At 46.5% G+C, this 21,302-nt stretch overlaps 1 protein-coding gene across 1 annotated transcript in view; it reads right to left on the bottom strand.

Annotated features, from left to right (window-relative positions):
- Positions 1-21,302, bottom strand: part of LOC143768200 (uncharacterized) — a 144,374-nt gene that overhangs the window by 101,266 nt on the left and 21,806 nt on the right. The window contains exon 8 of the mRNA XM_077256891.1: positions 8,693-8,746. Coding sequence (XP_077113006.1) covers positions 8,693-8,746 — 54 coding nt within the window. The remainder of the gene's footprint in view (positions 1-8,692; positions 8,747-21,302) is intronic.

The following is a 21,302-nucleotide window of genomic DNA, read 5'->3' as shown; positions in this document are numbered from 1 at the left end:
ACCAATACAGTGCAGCATAACAATTTTTAAAGTTAGTAAAATATACTAAACGTTCATTAACATAAATCTCATATAAGGTATTTAAGATTTCATTATTTGCTGTTGACGTTTTACTGACCCTCACTAACTTCATAGAGCACTCCCCAACCTCATAGTCACTTTGAGGAGTATGTACAGCTGTCGGGATATACGGTAAATTAAATACCTCTAAAACAGAGGCCTTACCCTTGAACATTCCCCCTAAAATCCTTGACTATGTAAAGACAAACTTGAAATGTAGATGGAAAACCAAGTCTATTAAATACTGGGGGTTAATCTGTCATTTTCCTATAACAATGTATATAAATGTAACTATCCGTCTCTTTTTGGAGAGTGGAGGAGACTATTGACTAAGTGGATGCCACTTTCGCTCTCATTGATTGGCCGGATAGCTTCAGTTAAGTTGTCTCCTGCCTAAGCTACTTTATTTTGAATCTCTCCCTGTTAAGGGAATATCCAAAAGTGTTCTCGCATTTCACAAATCACAAGGGGGCTTGTCTGTTCCGGATGTCGTTAAATACTATTGGGCAACACACCTGCGGAAGATTCCCTCGTGGGCTTCATTATGGGCTTTCAATATTTGGAAGGAAATAGAAAAGTTGGCTCCAATCCACCCAAACTAACTCTTATGGTCGACTAAGTCTATTAAGATATCTTTATTAAGATTTACTTTGTTTGGCCCTATGTAGTTTACGAGGGATCTGTGCCTCTCATGTGCAAGGCGTTTTGGTTTGGCCTTTCGAAAATTCCCCAATGATATCTTTTATATACCAGCCTCTGATTGTCTCCCCAATTCCGGCAGAATATATGGGAAATGGTGTCCAAATCCTCTTTCTGCACCCTTTATAAGGAAAACCAATATAAAATGTTGATGTTTTGTTATCACACTCTAGAGCTCTTTCATAGACTGAACTACCAGCCCCCAAATATTTGCTGGTGTTATTGATCAGCACCAGGTTCTCAGTTTCACATTTTCTGGTCTTACCCTGGGCTGTCTGTATTTGGGAAAATATGAAAACCTTAATACAAAAGGTTCTGTATGTGGAGATTGATCTGGACCCTGCTAGATACCTACTAAATGTTTTCCCTAGAGGGATTGGGAGGAATTCGACCAGACTACTGTTACATCTGTTGACAGCACCTAGATGTTTGATTGCCTTTCATTGGAGACAGACTTCTCCTCCCTCTTATCAGAAGGTTTTGGATAGAATAGCTGACATCCGCAGGATGGAGCTCATGACAGCCTTATTGAATGCGAGTTTGGACAGATTTGAGACAGTCTGTGCTCACTAGGACTATTTTAGGGCCCAAAACAACAGTTAGGAGCATGTTGGTTTTTGAACAGCTTTCTTCTTCCCTACCCTATGTGTATCTCTCAACTTATTTAGTATGGTGGTTTTATAAAAAATTGTAATATGAGTATGGGGATTGAGTCATCTTAACTTGGAATCATTTAGAACTGTGTTGGACTTTCTGTTTTTTTCTGTTCAATTGCACACCATGTTTTTATGCTACTGGGAGAAACATCTTTCAAGAGTTCATTCTAATTGTACTATATTTTTTAATTACAGTTATTAAAAAAAACATACAACCCATCACTTCATGGTGCTTTCTGGAAAGACGAGGTCATATAACTGTTGCTGTTGCTCTATGTTTCCATGTGTTCAAGAAAAGTGCTTTTTTCTTCTCAGTTGCTGTAAGCTATGGGTCCACTGTTCAGGTCAGTCGTGGCTCAGTCCTTAGAACTTGGATTCCACATCTGACCACTAACAAAGCTAGAAAAAGAAACCAGTTAAGCTTCATCTTGAAGCTCGTCTCCACTGACATTCTTATATGATGTAAGTAGTCCCTTAATTATGTCAATCCATGTGTTTTCGGGGCCACTAATGTGCTTTGTTTTTTGCAAGATTGTATCTTTGTTTGAACTATCGTGTATTGTTTAGAAGTACTTATTGACCATAGACACTTTCCTGACTGTGTAAAGACTGTGGATGTTTGCACTTTACATTTTTTTTTCTTTTTTTAAATCAGATAATTTTTTATTAACAGTAGTCAAGTTGACAAACATACACAATTGTGTCAAAAAGGAGAATACACACGTTACAAAAAGTTTTTGAAACAGTCCCCCATTCCCCCCCTCCCTTAAAGCCTCTATAAACAAGAATAGGACAATAGCATACATTGCTTACATAATAAAGCCACATTCCCTCGGAATCAGTTCCTCTCCAGCCACGGTTTCCAAAGTGTTTCAAAGTTTTTCACACTTTTCCTTTTTTCACAAATACCCTGTTCCATATTAATAACCATATCAGACTGTCTATAGAATTCCTGCAGAGTCGGCGGTACCTCACTCAACCAGTGCCTGGCAATTAGCTTTCACGCAACATACAATAATCTAGCTATGGCCACTTTATGATGATTTGGAACTCGGATCTCTTCCACATATCCCAAAATATATATAGGGCTGACGTGGGTGAGGGGGCACTGGGGGGCTGATTATTATTATACTGTTTAATGTTATGAGATGTTCACTCCATCATATGTGAGGGTATGTGTCCTCGAGGTGTATTGGCAGCGCTTTGGACGCAGCAGATACCCCGCTCCGCCCAAAGCGCTGCCCCCTGTTGTACGCGCGGTGATTCCGCATATATTCATTGAACACAGGTGGAATCACCACGTCGTATTCATAGACTGTTTTATTTATCTTGTGGAGACTGAGCATCTCCACAAGATAAATAGACATGCTGCTGTCTAGAAAGACGCGCCACATGTCCGGTTACACAGCTCTGCCACCTGCGTCTATGCACGCATAGTGGAGATGGGATTTAATAAAATCCCCTCCACTATGCTGTAACATCTGGATGCTGCGGTTTCGACGCTGCGGATGTACACAGCGTAAAAACCCCAGCAAAAACCCAAGCAGTACGACCCTTGGAAACATACCTTAATAGTTGCTGTCTTGGGGGCTGGAGATGGGGAGGTCGGGGGCTTTTTATTATTGCGAGCTGGGTCTTTTATAAGTATTAGTTAAACAAGCATAGCAAAGAAGGTTAATATTACTATAACAAGGATAAGTATTAACATAAGGGCGCAGACAGACACTGTATAACTCATGTGACGATCGCATTGCAATCCTCGGACTGGCCCTGACACCTCTCCTGACATAAGCGTGACAGCGTGATGGATTACTATGCAACTGTCAGCCTCAGGTCAGGAGAGCCGACGGTCAGTCCAAGGATTGCGATGCGATCCTCACATGAGAAATACGTCCGTCTGTCTGCCCCCTAACAAGTATAACAATACCGTAACCACAGGCTGCATTCTATGTTATAAGAATACATTGCTTATAATTAAATTATTAAAGGGAACCTGTCACCCCCCAGGGCCTATTAAGGTAATAGAGCCACCTTCTGCAGCACTAAGGCTGCATTCTGTGGAGGTGGCTCTTATGTTTTTGATCCTTAATAATGCTGAAATATTCACTTTTATAAATTGCGTGCCATACCTGTATTGAGTCTGGGGAGTACGTCTTTTGTCCCCGGACACAACCGCCTCCCAGCCGTCCATCATCCCACTGTGCTCCGATGCCTGGGCTGGGCTCTCATTTTTCGGGCATGCGCCATGTGCGCTGCCCTGAAACTCACATCAGCTGATGTACTGATAGCGCGCCTGCGTGTAGCGGAGGACCGAGATCCCGCCCCGCAGTGTGTTATGATTTATTCACACTGCGGGGCTGGGAATCTGGTGCTGTGCGCAGGTGCGATCTACTTACATCACTTGATGTAAGTTCAAGGGCAGCGCGCACGGCGCATGCCGAGAAATAATTGCAGAGCGCCGGTGACGGCACAAGACAGAGAGGCAGTGCTCGGTGGGATGATGAACTGCTGCGAGGCGGCTGAGTCAGGGGGAGAAAACATACCCCCCGGACTCAATACAGGTATGGCGCACAATTTATAAAAGTGAATATTCCAGCGTTATTAGGGATAAAAAACATAAGAGCCACCTTCACAGAATGCAGCCTTAGTGCTGAAGAAGGTGGCTCTTTTACCTTAATAGGCCCTGGGGGGGTGACAGGTTCCCTTTTATTAAAGGCTTGGGATAATTGTCTGCAGTCACTCTACAGACTGCCAAATCATGATGGGGTGCACCTGCCGTCATGAGACCCCAAGACCACTGGTGTGATCAGGCGGTCATGCGACCACGTTTGCTATTTGCATGTGTTGACTAGACAAGTTTGACTTCTCTCAATAGAAGAAAATCGTCACATGACCTCCTGCTCTCATCAGCGATGCTGGGGCCATTATTACTGTACATAGGGGGACTCCTAAATATTAAGTAGGCACTTACGAAGCATTGAAGCCTAACTACTGGGTGGCAGATAGTGCTGTACCAGCTCTCAGTCAGTCCAGGGGAATCAGTTACAGCCACCACTCTCTATACACAGAGCGGTGACTGAAAAACGTTGAAGTAATAGTATACACAGTTTGTCAGTCTGGGCCAGGTGGAAAAGATGGGAAAAGTGAATGGCTTCACCGGAAAGAACGTCCTCTGTAAGTCACCATCTATAACTGTACTGTGATCTCTCTATGTCATGCAGGACTGGTATCTACCACTATATGGTATTACCGTATGGCGGTAATATCAGTGCTGGTTATTGTATAGAGATTTATTTTCAATAACAGTGCGGTCATCTCCTGAGGTTCCCCTATACCCACCGTAGTTACAATCATGGTTACCTGTTATGATCCTAGTGGCAAGGATCGCAAATCTGACTAGCTAAGAAACTGAACCGACGACTAGCTCTGGGGAAGTGGTAACTGAATTGACCGCAACCTGATCCTATCCGCAAACAACTATAAGTAGCCGTGGAACGTTACCTGGAAATCCTAGACGTCTCGTCACGGCCTGAGAAACTGACTATTCCTAGAGAGAAAGTAAGTCCTCACTTGCCTCAGAGAAATGACCCCCAAAGATATAGAAAATATTAACGGTGAGTTAAGGGGAAAGCACATACGCAGAGATGAAATAGATTTAGCAAATGAGGCCCACTAACACTAGATAGCAGAAAATAGGAAGAGAACTGTGCGGTCAATGAAAAACCCTATTCAAGATATCCACGCAGAGATTGCTCGAGCCCCCGCACCAACTAACGGTGCGGGGGAAGCAACTCCGTACCCCAGAGCTTACCAGCAGCAAGAAATCACATATTAGCAAGCTGGACTAAACTCATCATAAACAGAAATCATATTGCAGACAGATGAGCAAAAAATAATCAAACAGAACTTAGCTTCTCATGAAGAGACAGAAAACCAGGATAGTCAGGAGTAATCAGAATAGCACTGAATACATCGACAGCCGGCAACAAGTGGAGGTAAAGCAGAGCTAAATAGGAACCTCCCTAGAGAATAACGAGGCAGCTGATCCTACCACAGACCCGCAAGATAACAAACAAAGCCACCAGGGGGAGCCCAAAAATAAAACTCACGCAATACCACCTGTGACCACAAGAGGGAGCCCGAAAACAGAGTTCACAACAGTTACCTGGTTAAGGGCCACAGGTGGACACAGACAGAAAAGGGCCCATGTGCAAGAACAATATATGTGCCCTTTGCAGCCCAAGAACTTCTAAAAATACAAAATTGCACCTTATTTAGAGGTAGAAATGGGCCCCCTTAACTCTTGGGCCCATGGGCTGCCACATAGTTTGCACTAATGATATGTCCGCCTGTTAGGGGCCCACTCACATGTTTCGCCCCCCCCCCCCTGAGCTGAACCCCTAGCTACGCCTCTGCCTGAACCAATGGGTCCCTTCCCACTAACCAGATCAAAATCCGTTGAACCGAGCCCAGTTCATTCACCTCTCCCCAACTTCTCATCTGCTGACCCTGCGCTGCCAAAAAATAGATCCAGGGATTCGGAAGGGCCAGTCCCCCCCCATCTTGAGGCCTCTGAAGCAATTCCAGCCTAATTCTTGGCTGTTTCTTCCCCTAAACAAGGTCTCGAAATATAGAGTTAATGGTGTGAAACCACTTTCGGGGCAACCAAACAGGGGAATTATGTAATACATACAATAATTGGGGCATAAGAATCATTTTAATTAAGTTTATCCTTCCCACCACTGAAAGGTATAGTTTGCACCATGCCCCTATTTTCTTCCTAAACCTGTCCAGCAATGGGGACAGATTCAGATTGACATAGCTCGAAAGAGGAATAGACACTTGAACACCCAAATATTTGAACTGTGAAACCACTTTCAGCTTACTACCTTCCCCTGATATTGGGATGTTATCGCCCCCTTTATCCACTATCAAGATATTTGACTTCTGCTAATTGATTTCAAGACCCAATATATCACCAAATGTCCTGAGAATATTCATCTCACCCTCCAAGGCCTCTCCAGAATTTTCCAAAAATAGTAGCATGTCATCTGCATATAGGGCTATTCTCTCCTCTATCATGCCATACCGGAACCCCCTAACAGAAACCGAGTTCCTAAATGTCTGTGCTAGGGGTTCCACTGCCAACGCAAAAAGCAGCGGAGATAGCAGGCACCCCTGCCTAGTCCCCCTATATAGGCCAAAACTTCCAAACAGCTATCCATCCATTAACTCTCACCCTAGCAGTCGGAGAAGAATACAATAACCTCACCCATGAGATAAAAGTCGGCCCAAAACCAAAAGATCTCAAAACCTCCCAAAGATTGCACCATTCAACACTATCAAACGATTTACGCGCATCCAGTGAGACTACAACTCTATTACCCTCGTCCGACGGCAGCTGCAAGTTCAGGAACAATCTTCGTAAATTAATCACTGTAGACTTATTTGGCATAAAACCAGACTGATCAGGATGGACCAGATTCTGGACCACACTTGCCAACCGGTTAGCCACTACCTTAGCCAAAATCTTAACATGTGCCGTCAGCAACGAATTCGGCCTATATGACTCGGCCAATCACGGGCGCTTACCTTCCTTTAAAATGACCACTACTATCGCCTCTCTCATGGACACCGGCAACTCTCCCTCCTGTAGCGTCTTATCAAAGACTATCTTTAAGTTAGCCACTGAAATATCCAATAAATTCTTATATATCTCAACCGGGAGACCATCAACTCCAGGGACCTTGTTATTAGTCATTGACATTATGGCAAGTTTAATCTCCTCCTCCGTTATAGGTACATCCAACCTCCTCCTATCATAGTCCCCTATTCTGGGAAGTTTCGCCTCACCCAGGAAGTTTACACTGTCCCCCAATGTAGCCCCCTTTTTTTTTCTACAGCAATCTCAATACTAAAAAAGTTGGGCTACTGTGTAAAACACACATATCAAATTCTAGTCTGCCTGGCATCGCACTTTCAACTGTAATGGCATCGTATACACCTACAATACATACTGCCAGCCAATGAGAGCCCAGCAAGCTCACGTCGTGTGCATGTGACTGACTGGGGGCGCATGGCAGTGATGTCATGTGCTCCGGTAGCTTGGACCCTTAAGTCAGATGCTGGCTTCAGAAGACGACGCTGCGCAGCTTGTGAGTGGATGGAAGTTGGGTAGGGATGAGCAAATCCAAGTGGTAAAGATTGAGGTTTGTACTGGACACCTATTACCTGGTGCCGAACTCTAAGCACAGACTTCTTCCTGTACATCCTTGTTCCTGTTTGCTTTCAGCAGCCTAACAAAGCTAGTTGAAAGGCTGTAGCGCAGCCAATCAACAAGCTCTACAGCTGTGGGCACTTCTGGCCCCATCACAGCCATGCCAAGTAATGACATGGCCGTGATTGGCCGGCGCACCATGTTCCCTGACCTGACAGTGTAAAATAAATAAATATTTTTAAAAATGCATGCAGTTTCCCCTATTTTTAACAATCAGCCTAGAGAAAGTAGGGAAGGCTGCGGGGGACGCCGGAAGGTAAGAATATCACGATTTTTTATTTTTTTTTATCATTATATCTTTTTACTATTGATGCTGCATAGGCAGCATCAATAGTAAAAAGAGAGAGAGAGAGCGAGAATCTCCGTGATGGGAAATTCTTCCGCGCATGCTCAGTTTGAAAAGACGGAACCAGTCACTAGATTCCTGCTTTTGACAGTCAGCGATGGATTGTGCGCCCATAGGCATCCATTATAGCCAACGATGGACAGCGCAGGATCCATCACTGAGCTTTTTTCCGATGCACAGAAAAGACGTTCCTCTGTGCGATGTTGCCGCCCGAGGCAATTTTACAACGGATCCAGTGCACGACGGATGAAACGTGTGGCCATCCGTCACAATCCATTGCTAATACAAGTCTATGAGAAAAAACAGGATCCAGCAGCACTATTTGCTTGATTCGTTTTTTGTTTTTTTTTCACAAAATGACAAATTGTGACGGAAAAAGAAAGACGAAAGTGTGAAAGAGGCCTTAAAAAGAAGTGGACCCACATCAGAATGGACCCTTAGAAGCATCAGTTAAGATATTAAACAGCCATAGTTCGTTGTTTCCCTCTCCCCTGCTATTCCCCTTTCTAAGGAAGATGTCCCGAGAATGAAATAAAAGACTTACAGCCTCAACGGTATGGAGGAGTGCTTGTGTCACTTTATGAATACATTTATTATATGGTGAGGCAAAATGGCGTAGTGTGAACAGCGGCTAAACGGGGCTCCAGCACCTACCTCCACCTGCAGAGCCGCACTCCACATATATGGCTGCTCTGTGCGCACAGGACCTGTGATGAGGTCACAGGAGGGGAGGAGTCAGGGGTCACATGATCAGGGGCCTCAGCGTATGCAGGACCCTGCTGTGCTGGTTGTCATGGTGCTGGATGAGGGGAAGTTTATGTGTGGGTAAAGGAGGGGTTTATGCAGCGCCCCAGAGTCCTGGTTGCTGCAGTAATGTCATTCTTCCACCAGGAGGAGTGATATTACGTCTGATGGTACTAAAGGAGTTCATCTTTACAGGTATCACGGCATCACAACACATTCCACACTCCCATCCACCAGGGGGAGCCATGCTCCTATCTAGTAGGGCACTCCTCACAGAAGGGTAAAACTGGTGGTTTGGATAGAAAGTTAGGGAGACGCTGGCTGGGCTTTGCCCAGGCAACACCTGTCAGGCAGACAGGGGGAAAAGGAGGAACATCTGAGCTGCAGACAGAGGGTCCCTGTCAGGGGTGGGATCCTGACAGAGGCCTAGCGAGGCAGAAAGCTACGGAGCTGTGCCTGCCCCACATGCGGCAGCATCCAAAGGAAGGACACGAAGCAAATTGTATTGTGGAGGGTGAGAAACGAAGTCACAGCACAAGGAGAAAACACCGGGAGGAGTTCTGCCCCGAGATCGGCAGCCTCCTTCTGAGGCGCGTAGCCGGTGGCCGGAACACCGAGGGAGTAATAGACTCTACGCATTACTTCAGAGACCGGCAGGACAGTCAATTCCAAGTTGGCTGCCCGACCTTAATACCTAAGAAGACACGGTGCCAAATTGTGGGGGTCGGGGCGTCTCTAGGGTCCCTACAAACAAGCCCCAGGCTATCCCAGTCATACGGGTTGTCCTATCCATACCATCTGGGGGACAGATTGAGAGAACATCAGAAACATCCACGAAAGTTGTGAGGACTATCCCGTGGTGCTCAGCAAGGAGGTACTACAACACACAGGCACTAGTAGGAAGGCTACTGATTTCCACCTGGTTAAGAGAACTCTGGATTTGCCTTCGGACCAGCCGGACTCTGCCTGCCCTGTGAGCGGTACTCTGGACTGTGGACGCTGAAGTCTTCAGTAAAAGGTAAAGAGACTGCAACCCTTGTGTCCCCTTATTCATTGTGCCTTACACCGTCCACCATCACCACCTACACCTCTGGGAAGCCCTGGGGACCACCTTCACCTGTGGGAAGGTATACCATCTAGCTGCCATTCCATCACCCCAGCGGACCTAAGCAGCGTCGGTCACCCTGACCGAATACCACAGGTGGCGTCACGAACACCGTACAGACTACACCTTTAATTGGGCACCCCTCAGAAGGGCCACGGACCGGGTCGGGCCACTGTGACATTCCCCGAACCGAAGGACCCGGTACCGAGTACCCCATTGCCCTTGCACGTGGGGGCGCTCCATTTACAGTGTGGGTGTAGCAGAGCCGTGTGTGTATGAGGTGTACGGAGCGCAGCCGTGTGTGTACGGAGCGGAGCCGTGTGTGTACGAGGTGTACGGAGAAGAGCCGTGTGTGTACGAGGTGTACGGAGCGGAGCCGTTTGTGTACAAGGTGTACGGAGCAGAGCCGTTTGTGTACGAGGTGTACGGAGCGTGGCAGTTTGTGTACGAGGTGTACGGAGCAGAGCCATTTGTGTATGAGGTGTACGGAGCGGAGCCGTGTGTGTGTATGAGGTATACGCAGCGTGGGTACGGATCGGAGCCGTTTGTGTTCGAGGTGTACGGAGCGGAGCAGTTTGTGTTCGAGGTGTACGGAGCGGAGCCGTGTGTGTACGAGGTGTACAGAGCAGAGCGGCGTGTGTACGAAGGGGAGCTGCGTGTGTACGAGGTGTACGGAGCGGAGCCACATGTGTACGAGGTGTACGTAGAGGAGCCGTGTGTGCGAGGTGTACGGAGCGGAGCTGCGTGTGTATGAGATGTGCGGAGCGGAGCCGTGTGTACGAAGTGTACAGGGCTGAGCCGCGTGTGTACAAGGTGTACGGAGCGGAGCCACAAGTGTACGGTGTGTACAGAGAAGAGCCGCGGGTGTGCAGAGAGGAGTTGTGTGTATACGAGGAGTAAGGATGGCGTCACATTAGCGTATTGCATCTGATGCGAGAGCATCGGATGCGATATGCTAATGACCCTCGGCTCCTGCTCTGCTGTGAGCGGGAGCCGAGAGTCATGCATCTGTGCGAGAGGCTCGGAGCACAGCTGCGGAGGAGGCGGAGAAACAAATTTCTCCATTTCCTCCATTGCCGGGGTCAGCGTTTAGCGCACAGCACTCGGATGATATCCGACTGATGTGCGTTGTCTCACTCGCATCCATAGACTTATATGGGTTCGAATGAGCCAAGAGTCGGCCAAGTGTCCATGACAATCGCAGCATGCTGCGATTGTCTCGGACCAAGGAAAACGGCCGACAAAAAATTGGCTGCTGGGAGCTGCCCCATAGTTTAACCATACCTCCCAACCATCCCGGATCCAGCGGGACTGTCCAGATTTTGACAGTCAGCCCCGCGATCCCGGGTGGGACATTAGTTGTCCCGCACTGCTTGGGAGGTGTGTACATCACCCGGCAGGGCCGTATCACGTGCCTAGGGCGGGGACAATGCAGGGGGCGGCACCTGAGCAAGGTTTTTTTTAATTTTTTTTATAAAAGCTGGGTCACCTCCCGACCGACCCCGCCCCTCCGGCCACCTCCCACCCACCCTCCTTGAAGACGTTACTCACCCTGCTCCAGCGATGCCTGGTCTTGGCTTCTGCAGCGCTCCTGAATGAGCGGTCACGTTGTACCGCTCATTAAGGTCATGCATATGCGCATATTCATGACCTTAATGAGCGGTATCACATGACCGCTCACGCAGGAAGAAGATGCTGCGCCAGGAGTTGGGACAGAGCAAGAGGGATGTCAGCGCGGCCGCACGGTGAGGAAGGTAAGTATGAGGGACGGAGGGATGGAGGGACGGGGGGACAGGGTAGGAGGGAAGAAGGAGGACGGTAAGCTGCACCATTCAAGATGGGAGCGGGGGGTGGAGAGTGGAGAGATGAGCCATGCATACAGGGGGGAAATATGAGTCATGCTGCATACGGGGGGGGGGGATATGAGCCATGCATACATGAGGGGGGATATGAGCCATGCATACAGGGGGAGGGGGAACAGGGTAGGAGGGATGAAGGAGGACAGTAAGCTGCACCATTCAAGATGGGAGCGGGGGGTGGAGAGTGGAGAGATGAGCCATGCATACAGGGGGGAAGTATGAGTCATGCTGCATACGGGGGGGGGGGGGGATATGAGCCATGCATACAGGAGGGGGGATATGAGCCATGCATACAGGGGGAGGGGGGATATGAGCCATGCATACAGGGGGAGGGGGAATATGAGCCATGAATACAGGATAGGGAAATATGAGCCATGCATACAGGGGGAGGGGGAATATGAGCCATGCATACAGGGGGGGGATATGAGCCATGCATACAGGAGGGGGGAGAATATGAGCCATGCATACAGGGGGGGGAATATGAGCCATGCATACAGGGGGGGAATATGAGCCATACATACAGGAGGGGGAAATATGAGCCATGCATACGGGGGGGAATATGAGCCATGCATACAGGAGGGGGGTCAGTATACAGTATTAAGCATCATGTGTGGCCATTATACAGTATGGAGCACTGTGTGGCCATTATACAGTATGGAGCACTGTGTGGCCAATATACAGTATGGAGCATCATTTGAAGCCATTATACAGTATGGAGCATCATGTGTGGCCATTATACAGTATGCAGCATCATGTGGGCCCATTATACTGTATGGAGCATCACGTGGGGCCAGTACACTGTAGGCAGCATCATTTGGGGCCATTATACAGTATGGAGCATCATGTGTGGCCATTATACAGTATGGAGCGTCATATGTGGCCATTATACAGTATGGAGCGTCATGTGTGGCCATATTTTTTTTGTTTATAATTATTGTTACGAAACATTGTGATCAGAAGTGCTAAATAGGTGTGGTTGGGGAGTGACTAGTTGTGAAATGGGTGTGGTCAGAGGTGTGGCCTAAAATTTGCCGCAGCATGCTCAGCACGCCGCTGACTTTGTCCCTCTTTCCCTTCCTCGAAAGTTGAGAGGTATGGTTTAACATTGGTCCAAAGTGCAATGTGATTTGTTTATTGCATTGCACTCGTCCGTTTAAGTCGCCAGTGTGACGCCGGCCTAAGGAGTGGAGCCATGTGTGTATGTAGCGGGCCGGGTGTGTACGGAGCATATGTAGCGGAGCCGTGTGTATCTGTTCCTCCCATTACTTTGCTATAATTGCTGTCCCTCCTGTGTCTTCTCCAGGAGACACAAGAAATACAATCCCACCTCGTCCCCCCGATCTCTGTGCGGCCCCTCAGGTCTCTGATCTGCTCATTGCTCTTCAGCTTCCTACAATGGAGAGAAGCGCAGAAGCTGCAGGTCCTGGAGCAGCCGGACAGGAGATGGTGGGTAACGATGCTCTGAAGGACGCTCGCACCTCCCAAATTACAGAGCAGAGGGTGAATCCGCTCCCCTGGCCGCACCTCACGCTGCACTAATTTACCATCTATTTCTACCCCGGAACGAGGAGATGCCAGTGGGGGCGGGGATTATTGCATTATTCATACTTTTTTTATGACTTTTTCCTCTTATTTGGTGCATTTTTGGTGCAGATGTGAAGCCGCGTTTAACACGTTTTTTATACGACAGAAAAGCTTTGATTATTCACTTAATAAAGGATCTGCAGTTTTTTACATGTGTTTTTTCAGGCTCCACTTAGAAGCCTCTAGAGAAAATAATGATCCATAATCTCACAGTTCAGCGGCATCTTGAGATACAGTGGGCGAAGTATTCATTTGTTTGGACAGTTAAATAAAGCAGAATATCTGAGCAAAAAAAAGCCACAGAAAAACCGCAGCATTCATCACACGTGAACATGGCCTAACTGCAACGTGGATGTGATGTCATGAAGTCTCAGCCTTTGGTGCATGTGAACTGTCCAATTTTGGTGCATTTTTTATGTAAAGGCTACCAATTTATGCTACATGTGATTACGGCCTCAGCGTTACATTTTTATTACATTTTTAATGGATTTAATTAAAAAAAAAAATCAATCTCCATTTTTTTCGGCATTTATTGATCACCATAAATAATCTGATTGCCGTGTTGTGCAAGTCGTTACAGTCAAAAGGACACAAATGTCTTATTTGCTGATTTGTGATGTTTATTAATTTTTTAAAAAAGCATGTTGAAAATGAAATTATTGTAATTGTTTTTCATTATTTTATAGGAAGAAAATAAATCTGACTTTTTCTTTACCTTGGGTATACAGGGACATAGAGATGCATTATATATAGTAGTGCATCTCTATGTACCAGTATAATCTGCCTGTGGAGGCAGAGCCTGCAGTACACTAAATTCTCCCATACAAATTAGTGTAGGCAGTGGCTTATTATTTTAGCTGCTCTCTGAAATGATACAAGTCGCGGGCTCAGTTCACGATGAGGCCAAGTCACAGGAAAAGAAGAAAAAGATAAATTTTTTAAAATTATTTTTTAGTAATCTTAGTAGAAAGAAAATAATCTGGCTTTTATTTTCCCTCTAGATTACAGGTATATAGAAATGCATAGCTATGTACAGATGTATCTCTGTCCTGCCCCTGCAAAGACTCCAGTCATAACAAGGACATTATCGAAGTGTGATCCTGTAAATTTCCCTAGAAGTCGCTCACATGTCTAGGGGAATTTATAGGACCACACTTGGATACTGTCCTTGTTAGGAAAGGAGCATTTGCAGGGGCATAACAGGGAGCAATAGTATTATCACCCTTAGGCTATGTGCACACGTTGCAGAATGGGGTGCAGAATTTTCTGCACAAAATCCGCATCTCCTGGCAGAATCCGCAGGTGCAGATTTGCTGCGGATTTTATGCGGAATTGATGCGGATTTTACCACTGCGGATTTCTATAATGGAAGAGTGCAGAAATGCTGCAGATCCGCACGAAAGAAGTGACATGCACTTCTTTCAAATCCGCTGCGTTTCCGCGTGGATTTTACTGCACCATCTGCACAGCTTTTGTTTTTTTACATTGATTTGCATTGTACTGTAAATCACAGTGCGGATCTGCAGCGTTTCTGAGCGGAAAAATCCGTTGCGGATCCGCACTAAATCCACATTGTGTGCACATAGCCTTAGGCCGAGATCAGACATGCGAGAAACACGGCCGAATCTCGCATGTTAATACCCGGGACTCCCACCGGCACTCCAGAGCGTGCAGCCGCATAGCAATACATGGAGCCGCATGCTCCGCTCCTGAGTGCCGATTGGAGTCCCGGGTATTAACATTCGAGACTCGGCCGTGTTTCTCGCATGTGTGATCCCGGCCTTACTGTTTATATCTATGTGCTGCCACTGCTTGAATGCAGAATGAGGACCCTCTCATTATTGGATCTAATTGTAACATCCAGGCCAGTGCCCCTCTGTTTCCACTTCGGTCACTGAGAGGTGACTCTCATTCCCAGTTAGAATATGTGCGCACGGTCAGTAAACATTGCGGGTTGGATGCTGCGTACTTGTGCAATGTCCAACCCGCAGCATCCATCTATTACAGCATAGTGGATGGGATTTCAAGAAATCCCATGCCCACTATGCGTTCGCAGACGCCTGTGGCTCACCCTCGGAGACGGACATGCGACGCATCTTTCCAAACTGAAGAAGCATGTCAATTTCTCTTGCGGAGATGCGAGCCTCCACAAAAGAAATTTCACCCGTACAATGTATTGGACTCTGCAAATCTGCACGGTTCAGTGAACACATGCGGATTCACCTGCGTTCAATAGCCGGCAGCGCTTTGGACTCAGCGTCCAAAGCGCTGCCTGTTCCAGATCATGCAAATAGATCAATGGCTGCACTCAATTTTACTGTACTAAAGCAATGAAATGTGCAATAGATGAAATGTGAATAGCATAATGGCTTGTGAAATCTATGAAAAAAAAAAACACATGAGATGCTTAGCACAAGATTTGGCCAAAAATTGTGAGCCCATCCACCAAACGTCAAGGTAATCTCAAATCGGATGGGTACCTGACCTGTCTGCCTAGTGTGAACACTTAGCTCTGGCTAATAACATGGTAAAACCTGCATTTATAGGAAGGTCGGAACCAACTGTGTTTGGATGTATTTAAAATCATGCATGGTGAAGGGCGGGGCGTTCAAGTCAGAAAAAATAGTACATAGTAAATATAGGAAAACTGACTGAACAGCAATCTAGTCTGAACTGGTGCATAACCAAAAAAGACTTATATAGCAAATAGATCAATGGCTGCACTCAATTTTACTGTACTAAAGCAAAGAAATGTGCGATACATGAAATGTGAATAGCATAATGGCTTGTGAAATCTATGAAAAAAACACATGAGATGCTTAGCACAAGATTTGGCCCTGAGTGATGGCAGGGAGGCGTTTGTGTCAGGGGGGGAAAGACATGCCCCCCTGATAAATTAGAGGTATGAGGGACAAACTATAAAAACGATTATTTCAGCGTTGGCAGGGACACCAACTAAAAGAGCCACCTTGACAAAGTGCAGCATTTCTGCAGCACAAGGTGGCTCCTACAGTTAAAAACGCCTGGGGGGGATGACAGGTTCCCTTTAAGGTCCCAAACTCCTAATGGTATGTGAAAGGGAAGGACCACATGTGAAAACTCCCTGCGAGAGAATCCCTACTTGCAGTTTTGTTGCAATAAGATGGAAAAGTACTAGCTCCGCAAACAAAAAAACAAACGTGGTCCGTGTGGATCTCCCAGGACCACTGGGGCCCTTCTTCCTGCTTCCAAACGACTCTCAGAAGTAGGGGAAGGGGGGGTTATGGAAACTGGTACCACGGAAAAACCAGAGCATTCACTGCAATGGATTTGGATCTTGAGGCCAAACCATGAACACGAGTACATTGGCGTTCAATCTGGACGCCATCCGATCTACATCTGGAGTGCCCCAGTGAAGGCAGATCTGATGGAAGACTTCCCGGTGAAGTTCCCACATACTTAAGGCGAGACCCTGATGGCTGAAGAAGTCAACCGCTCAGAGATCTACTCCTGTGATGTGTACTGCCGAGATCACCGAATGATAGATCTCGGCCCATCAGAGAATGAGAGGTACCTCGTCTATGATGCCTGACCATGGGTACCTGCTAGATAATTGACGTATGGCACAGCCTTGGCATTATCCAATTGAATTCGGATGGGGTGACCCGCCAGAAGGCAAAGGACCTGCTGTAGGACTAGCCGTATCGTTCGGATCCCCAGAACAAAGATAGGGAGAAGAAGGCTAGCATCGGTAGTCACAAATAATCATTAAACTGGAAAGAATTCCCCTGGATGAGGAAGAAGCTCAGAGACTACCCTCTGAAAGCCTGATTAACCTACAGAAAACGAGCGGAGCAAAGAAAACAGCTTCCATTGCTGTCACCATTTTTCCTCATGACCCTCCCAGCAAATCGAATGGAATGAGTGAGCAAGTAAGTGAGTTCTGAGTTGAAGGGCCATGGCCTTGTCTCAAGGGAGAAATACCAACCCTCTGGAAGTGTCCAGGATCATCCTCAAAAAGGATATCTGCTGGGCTGGAAAAGAGGAAAAAAACCTGTCTAGATGAAGCTGCCAGCCCAGGAGAGAGAGGGTATAGCAATTGATATAGACGACTCAGCATAGTCCCGGAAGAGCGGCTAGAAAGTCGACCGTATAGGGCAGGACGACCATGCCTCTAGGGTGCAAGAGAAACATAACGGCCGCCATGACCCTTGCGAACACTCAGGGTGCGGTAGCAAGACCGAAGGACAAGGTCGTGACTTGAAAATGCTGTTTGCGAGTGGAAAAGCGAAGGACTTTTTGAAGAGGGGAAAATAGGAATGTGAAGGTAAGCATCCCGAATGCCGGTGGATGCCAGAAACTCCACCCTTTTTCCATTGAAGTAATGGCTGAGTGGAGGAACTCTACCCGAAGAAGGAGGACCTTGTCCAGCTTGGTAAAAATTTGAGGTCCAGGATCGGTCTTATTTTTCGGTCCCCCCTTTTGGAACCAAGATCCCTTAGATCTAGACCATCCTGGACAATTCTTCCACTGCTGGTTGGGTCTATAGGAAACATGCGATCCTGGGGAGTGATGTCAGAGGATTTTTTGAACGCAGAGTACGCTTCCATACTCTGAGCTATAATGCCCTTCTGGGTGTAATGGCATTTGCTGCTGACAGCGCCGCTCAACTAGCTGCATCCAAGAGGCGTGAACCAGCTAGTCTCCAACTCAAGAATTTGATTGACCAGCTGTACGGTCTTCAGGAAAAGGTCAGAAATGCCAGGAGAGCAGATTCTATACATGTAATATTTTCCTGTTCCACTATATGTACCTTTTAGAACCTAAAATGCCCTCCTACCCCTTTCAGATAAACTTAATGTGACCTTCTCAAAACTCTTGAATGCACATGTTCAACTGTTCAATGATTCCATACTTTTTGCACAACTTGCTGTTCTCTAATAAGGAGATTAATGGCAAAATTCACAACAGATGTTTGATCCCTGAATCGGCCAATACATTTCAGGGTTGAGTAGCAACAGCAGTAGTAGCAGCACGGGAGCACTGGTCAACTTACCACCGAACTGCTCTCTACTGCTTCTCAGTGGGGGATTGCAATTCTGTTGTGCTCCATTTTGCACTTTGCAAGTGGCCTGGCGTGCTCCCATGTTTTCATCTGACTAGGCCTATATAAGGTACACTGTGTCTTAGTATTAATTCTCCTAGTCTCCTGTGTCCTCTCTGCCTGCAGTCGCTAGTGCTTCCAGTATCCGTTTCCAGTGTCCTGTCTGCCTGCGGTCTCCATTGCTTGCAATACCTGTTTCCAGTGTGCCTCACTTGCCTGCTGCATTGACAGCTGAGGCCCGTGTGCCCACCTGGACCTAGGCCTTGAAGGATCTACCTCACCGGGTGAAAAAGAATACCAAGACCATGGATCCCAAAGGCACAGCAAAAAATAACACCGTTGCAGTGGAATAAGGATGGCATTCCTGTACTTGTGGTGAGACTGGCTGTCAGCCAGTGTGAACTTGTCCAGGCTGTGCAAAACCTCTCGGACCATATGAATGCACTGCTCCAGTCTCACCAACAGGTCATCAACACCTGCCACACATTACTGTTCAACACTCTGCTTGAGAAACAGCTCCACATTTGCCTACGCCTGTAGGTTTGGTGATCCTAAAGTCTATTGAAGTTCTGTGAATCAATGCACTGTACACTTTGAATTGTGTCCTCACCTTTTTTTCTGACCGGTCTAAAGAACAATACAATTTGTCTTTATTGTCTGGTGATGCCTTGGCGTAAGCTGCACCATTGTGGGAATGGTTTGACCCTATAATGCATTCTTTACGCTTATTTCTGACTGCATTTCATCTAGTATTTTATGAACCAGTTAGCGCTCACTCAGCTGCCGATTCCATTCTATGGCTCACACAAGAGATTAATTCAGTGGGACATTATGACATCCAGTTCTGTACCGTCTGCTGAATTGGCCTGAAATAGGAAAGCATTTCTATGTTCTACGCTAGTCATATCTAGTACAGTCATATGAAAAAGTTTGGGCACCCCTATTAATCTTAAGCTTAAAGGGAACCTATCACCCCGTTTTTTAAAGATTAGATAAAAATAGTGTGAAATAGGGGCAGAGCTGGGCTTTACATTACTGCTTTTTTGGAGACTTTATTCCCCCGTTAGGCCGCCGAAATACCTTTGTGAAGTGGCCGTTTTGTCCTGTCACTCAAGTTGGTCAGGTCGGATGGGCGTGGTTAAATAGTGGTTCCTCCCCCGTTTCTCAGCGTGTCTTTCGTAAACGCGATCTGTGAATGGCACAGATCGCGCTTTTTCTTAGCAGTTGCGCATTGAATTTGCCTCCGGCGCCTGCGCATTATGTTTTGCCCAACTGTGGGCATAGCATATTTTACATCACTGCGCATGCGCGGGTCGTAACTTTAGCCTTGGTGCCCCGGAAGTGATCATATGGGCATAGTGTTTATCTGGATGCCGGTAAAGTTTTCTCAGCCCGAACTGCGATTTTGGCACCAAACTTACGCTGTGAGCTATGCAGCGGCTTGTCCCGGTCTCTTCGTATTGGCCAGACACACATTGTTAAACCTCTCGGGGGTTCACGTTGGACACCACCTCTTGACGAAGGACTTGTTCCGAAAGGCATGTCGGGGTGTGCGCCACACGTATTTTCCTTCACGTTACTTCTTGTATATACGCTACTGCAAGCATATATTTAAACAGTGATTCTTATGGTATATATGTGGGTTGTGCATAGTATTCACACCATTTATTGCCGCTTGCTGATACTTCTCATTCCAACCCATCTATATGCTATTGCGTACTCTTTGGTAAACTCACAAACCAGTACTCTGCCCCCTAGATGATCTGACATCTTCCCAGCACGGTTTATGTATTCCAGCAGCTGTTGCCCACATTGATGCTTTCATTACACCCATTACCGGTTTACCCCAATTGTGCTGGCCCCCCAGAACTTATGATTTTTCACATTACTGACTTTCTTTTATTACTGGTATCTACACCTAATATGAATTACTCTTTGTTTTTTTACCCATGTGATGCCTTACCTACTACGATCTTTTATGATGTTTTGTATTTGTAATATGCAAGTGCGGGCATTCCTCTTCAGTAGTGCCACCATATACCAGGTCTCTTTAATAAAGGTGTTTTATCTTCACCAACACGTCCTAGATTATCTTCTTGGCCATATGGTGGGTGTTTTCTCTTTTGGACTTTCCTAACTTAATTTCGAATGGTCTGCCATTTATTTTCCTAGCAAATATATATCACTATTCTCTCACAGCATCTATCATTAGTCTCCAGTGGATATATATAATTTGTTTCGTTCAGTATGTACTCTCTCACCAGAAGGAAGATCTGTCATATTTAACAAGGACTCTGTTTATATTGTGGTGTATTGGATCACTCTTGCACTGACTGTTCCAAACAGGTAAACTTCAGCACCTAGGCGAGGAGGGAAATATTGCCATGGGAGTAACTCTATTCTTCACCATAGATAAATTGCTTGTGCTTATGTCTGTTTCCTTTGGTTCCTCTGTGTTCACAGAACAAACATTCATTCAATCTGGAGCAGCAGAGAGTTTCTTGGACTTCTCTTTGGCCAGAAGGCTGAAAATTACTTCTGTTTCCTTGCAGAATCATCTAAAACTAATCTCTGCAAATGGCCCTGTAATTCCTGATGGTGGTATATAATTCCAGACAAACAAAAGGAAACTCTTCAGATTGGTGCACTATACACTACATGTTGAGGACATTTCCTTTTCAATTTTTCCACTCTTTAACGCTTGGTTGCTTTTGGGACTTCCATGACTATGTCATCATGCATCGGTCATTGACTGGTCTCCTGACCAAAGTACCCCGTGGGGGTCTATCCCGTTTTCACAATTTCCCGAAATCTCTACCGCAGCCCCCTCCTGTTAAACGCTGCTCTGCACCTACTGCCTTCAAATTGCCTGTGGCCTGTCAGGACTAC

Source organism: Ranitomeya variabilis, chromosome 4 (genome assembly GCF_051348905.1).
Source record: "Ranitomeya variabilis isolate aRanVar5 chromosome 4, aRanVar5.hap1, whole genome shotgun sequence".
Classification (NCBI taxonomy): domain Eukaryota; kingdom Metazoa; phylum Chordata; class Amphibia; order Anura; family Dendrobatidae; genus Ranitomeya; species Ranitomeya variabilis.
The sequence above is the reverse complement of the archived record's forward strand: the minus strand, read 5'-3'. Positions and strand labels throughout refer to the sequence as shown.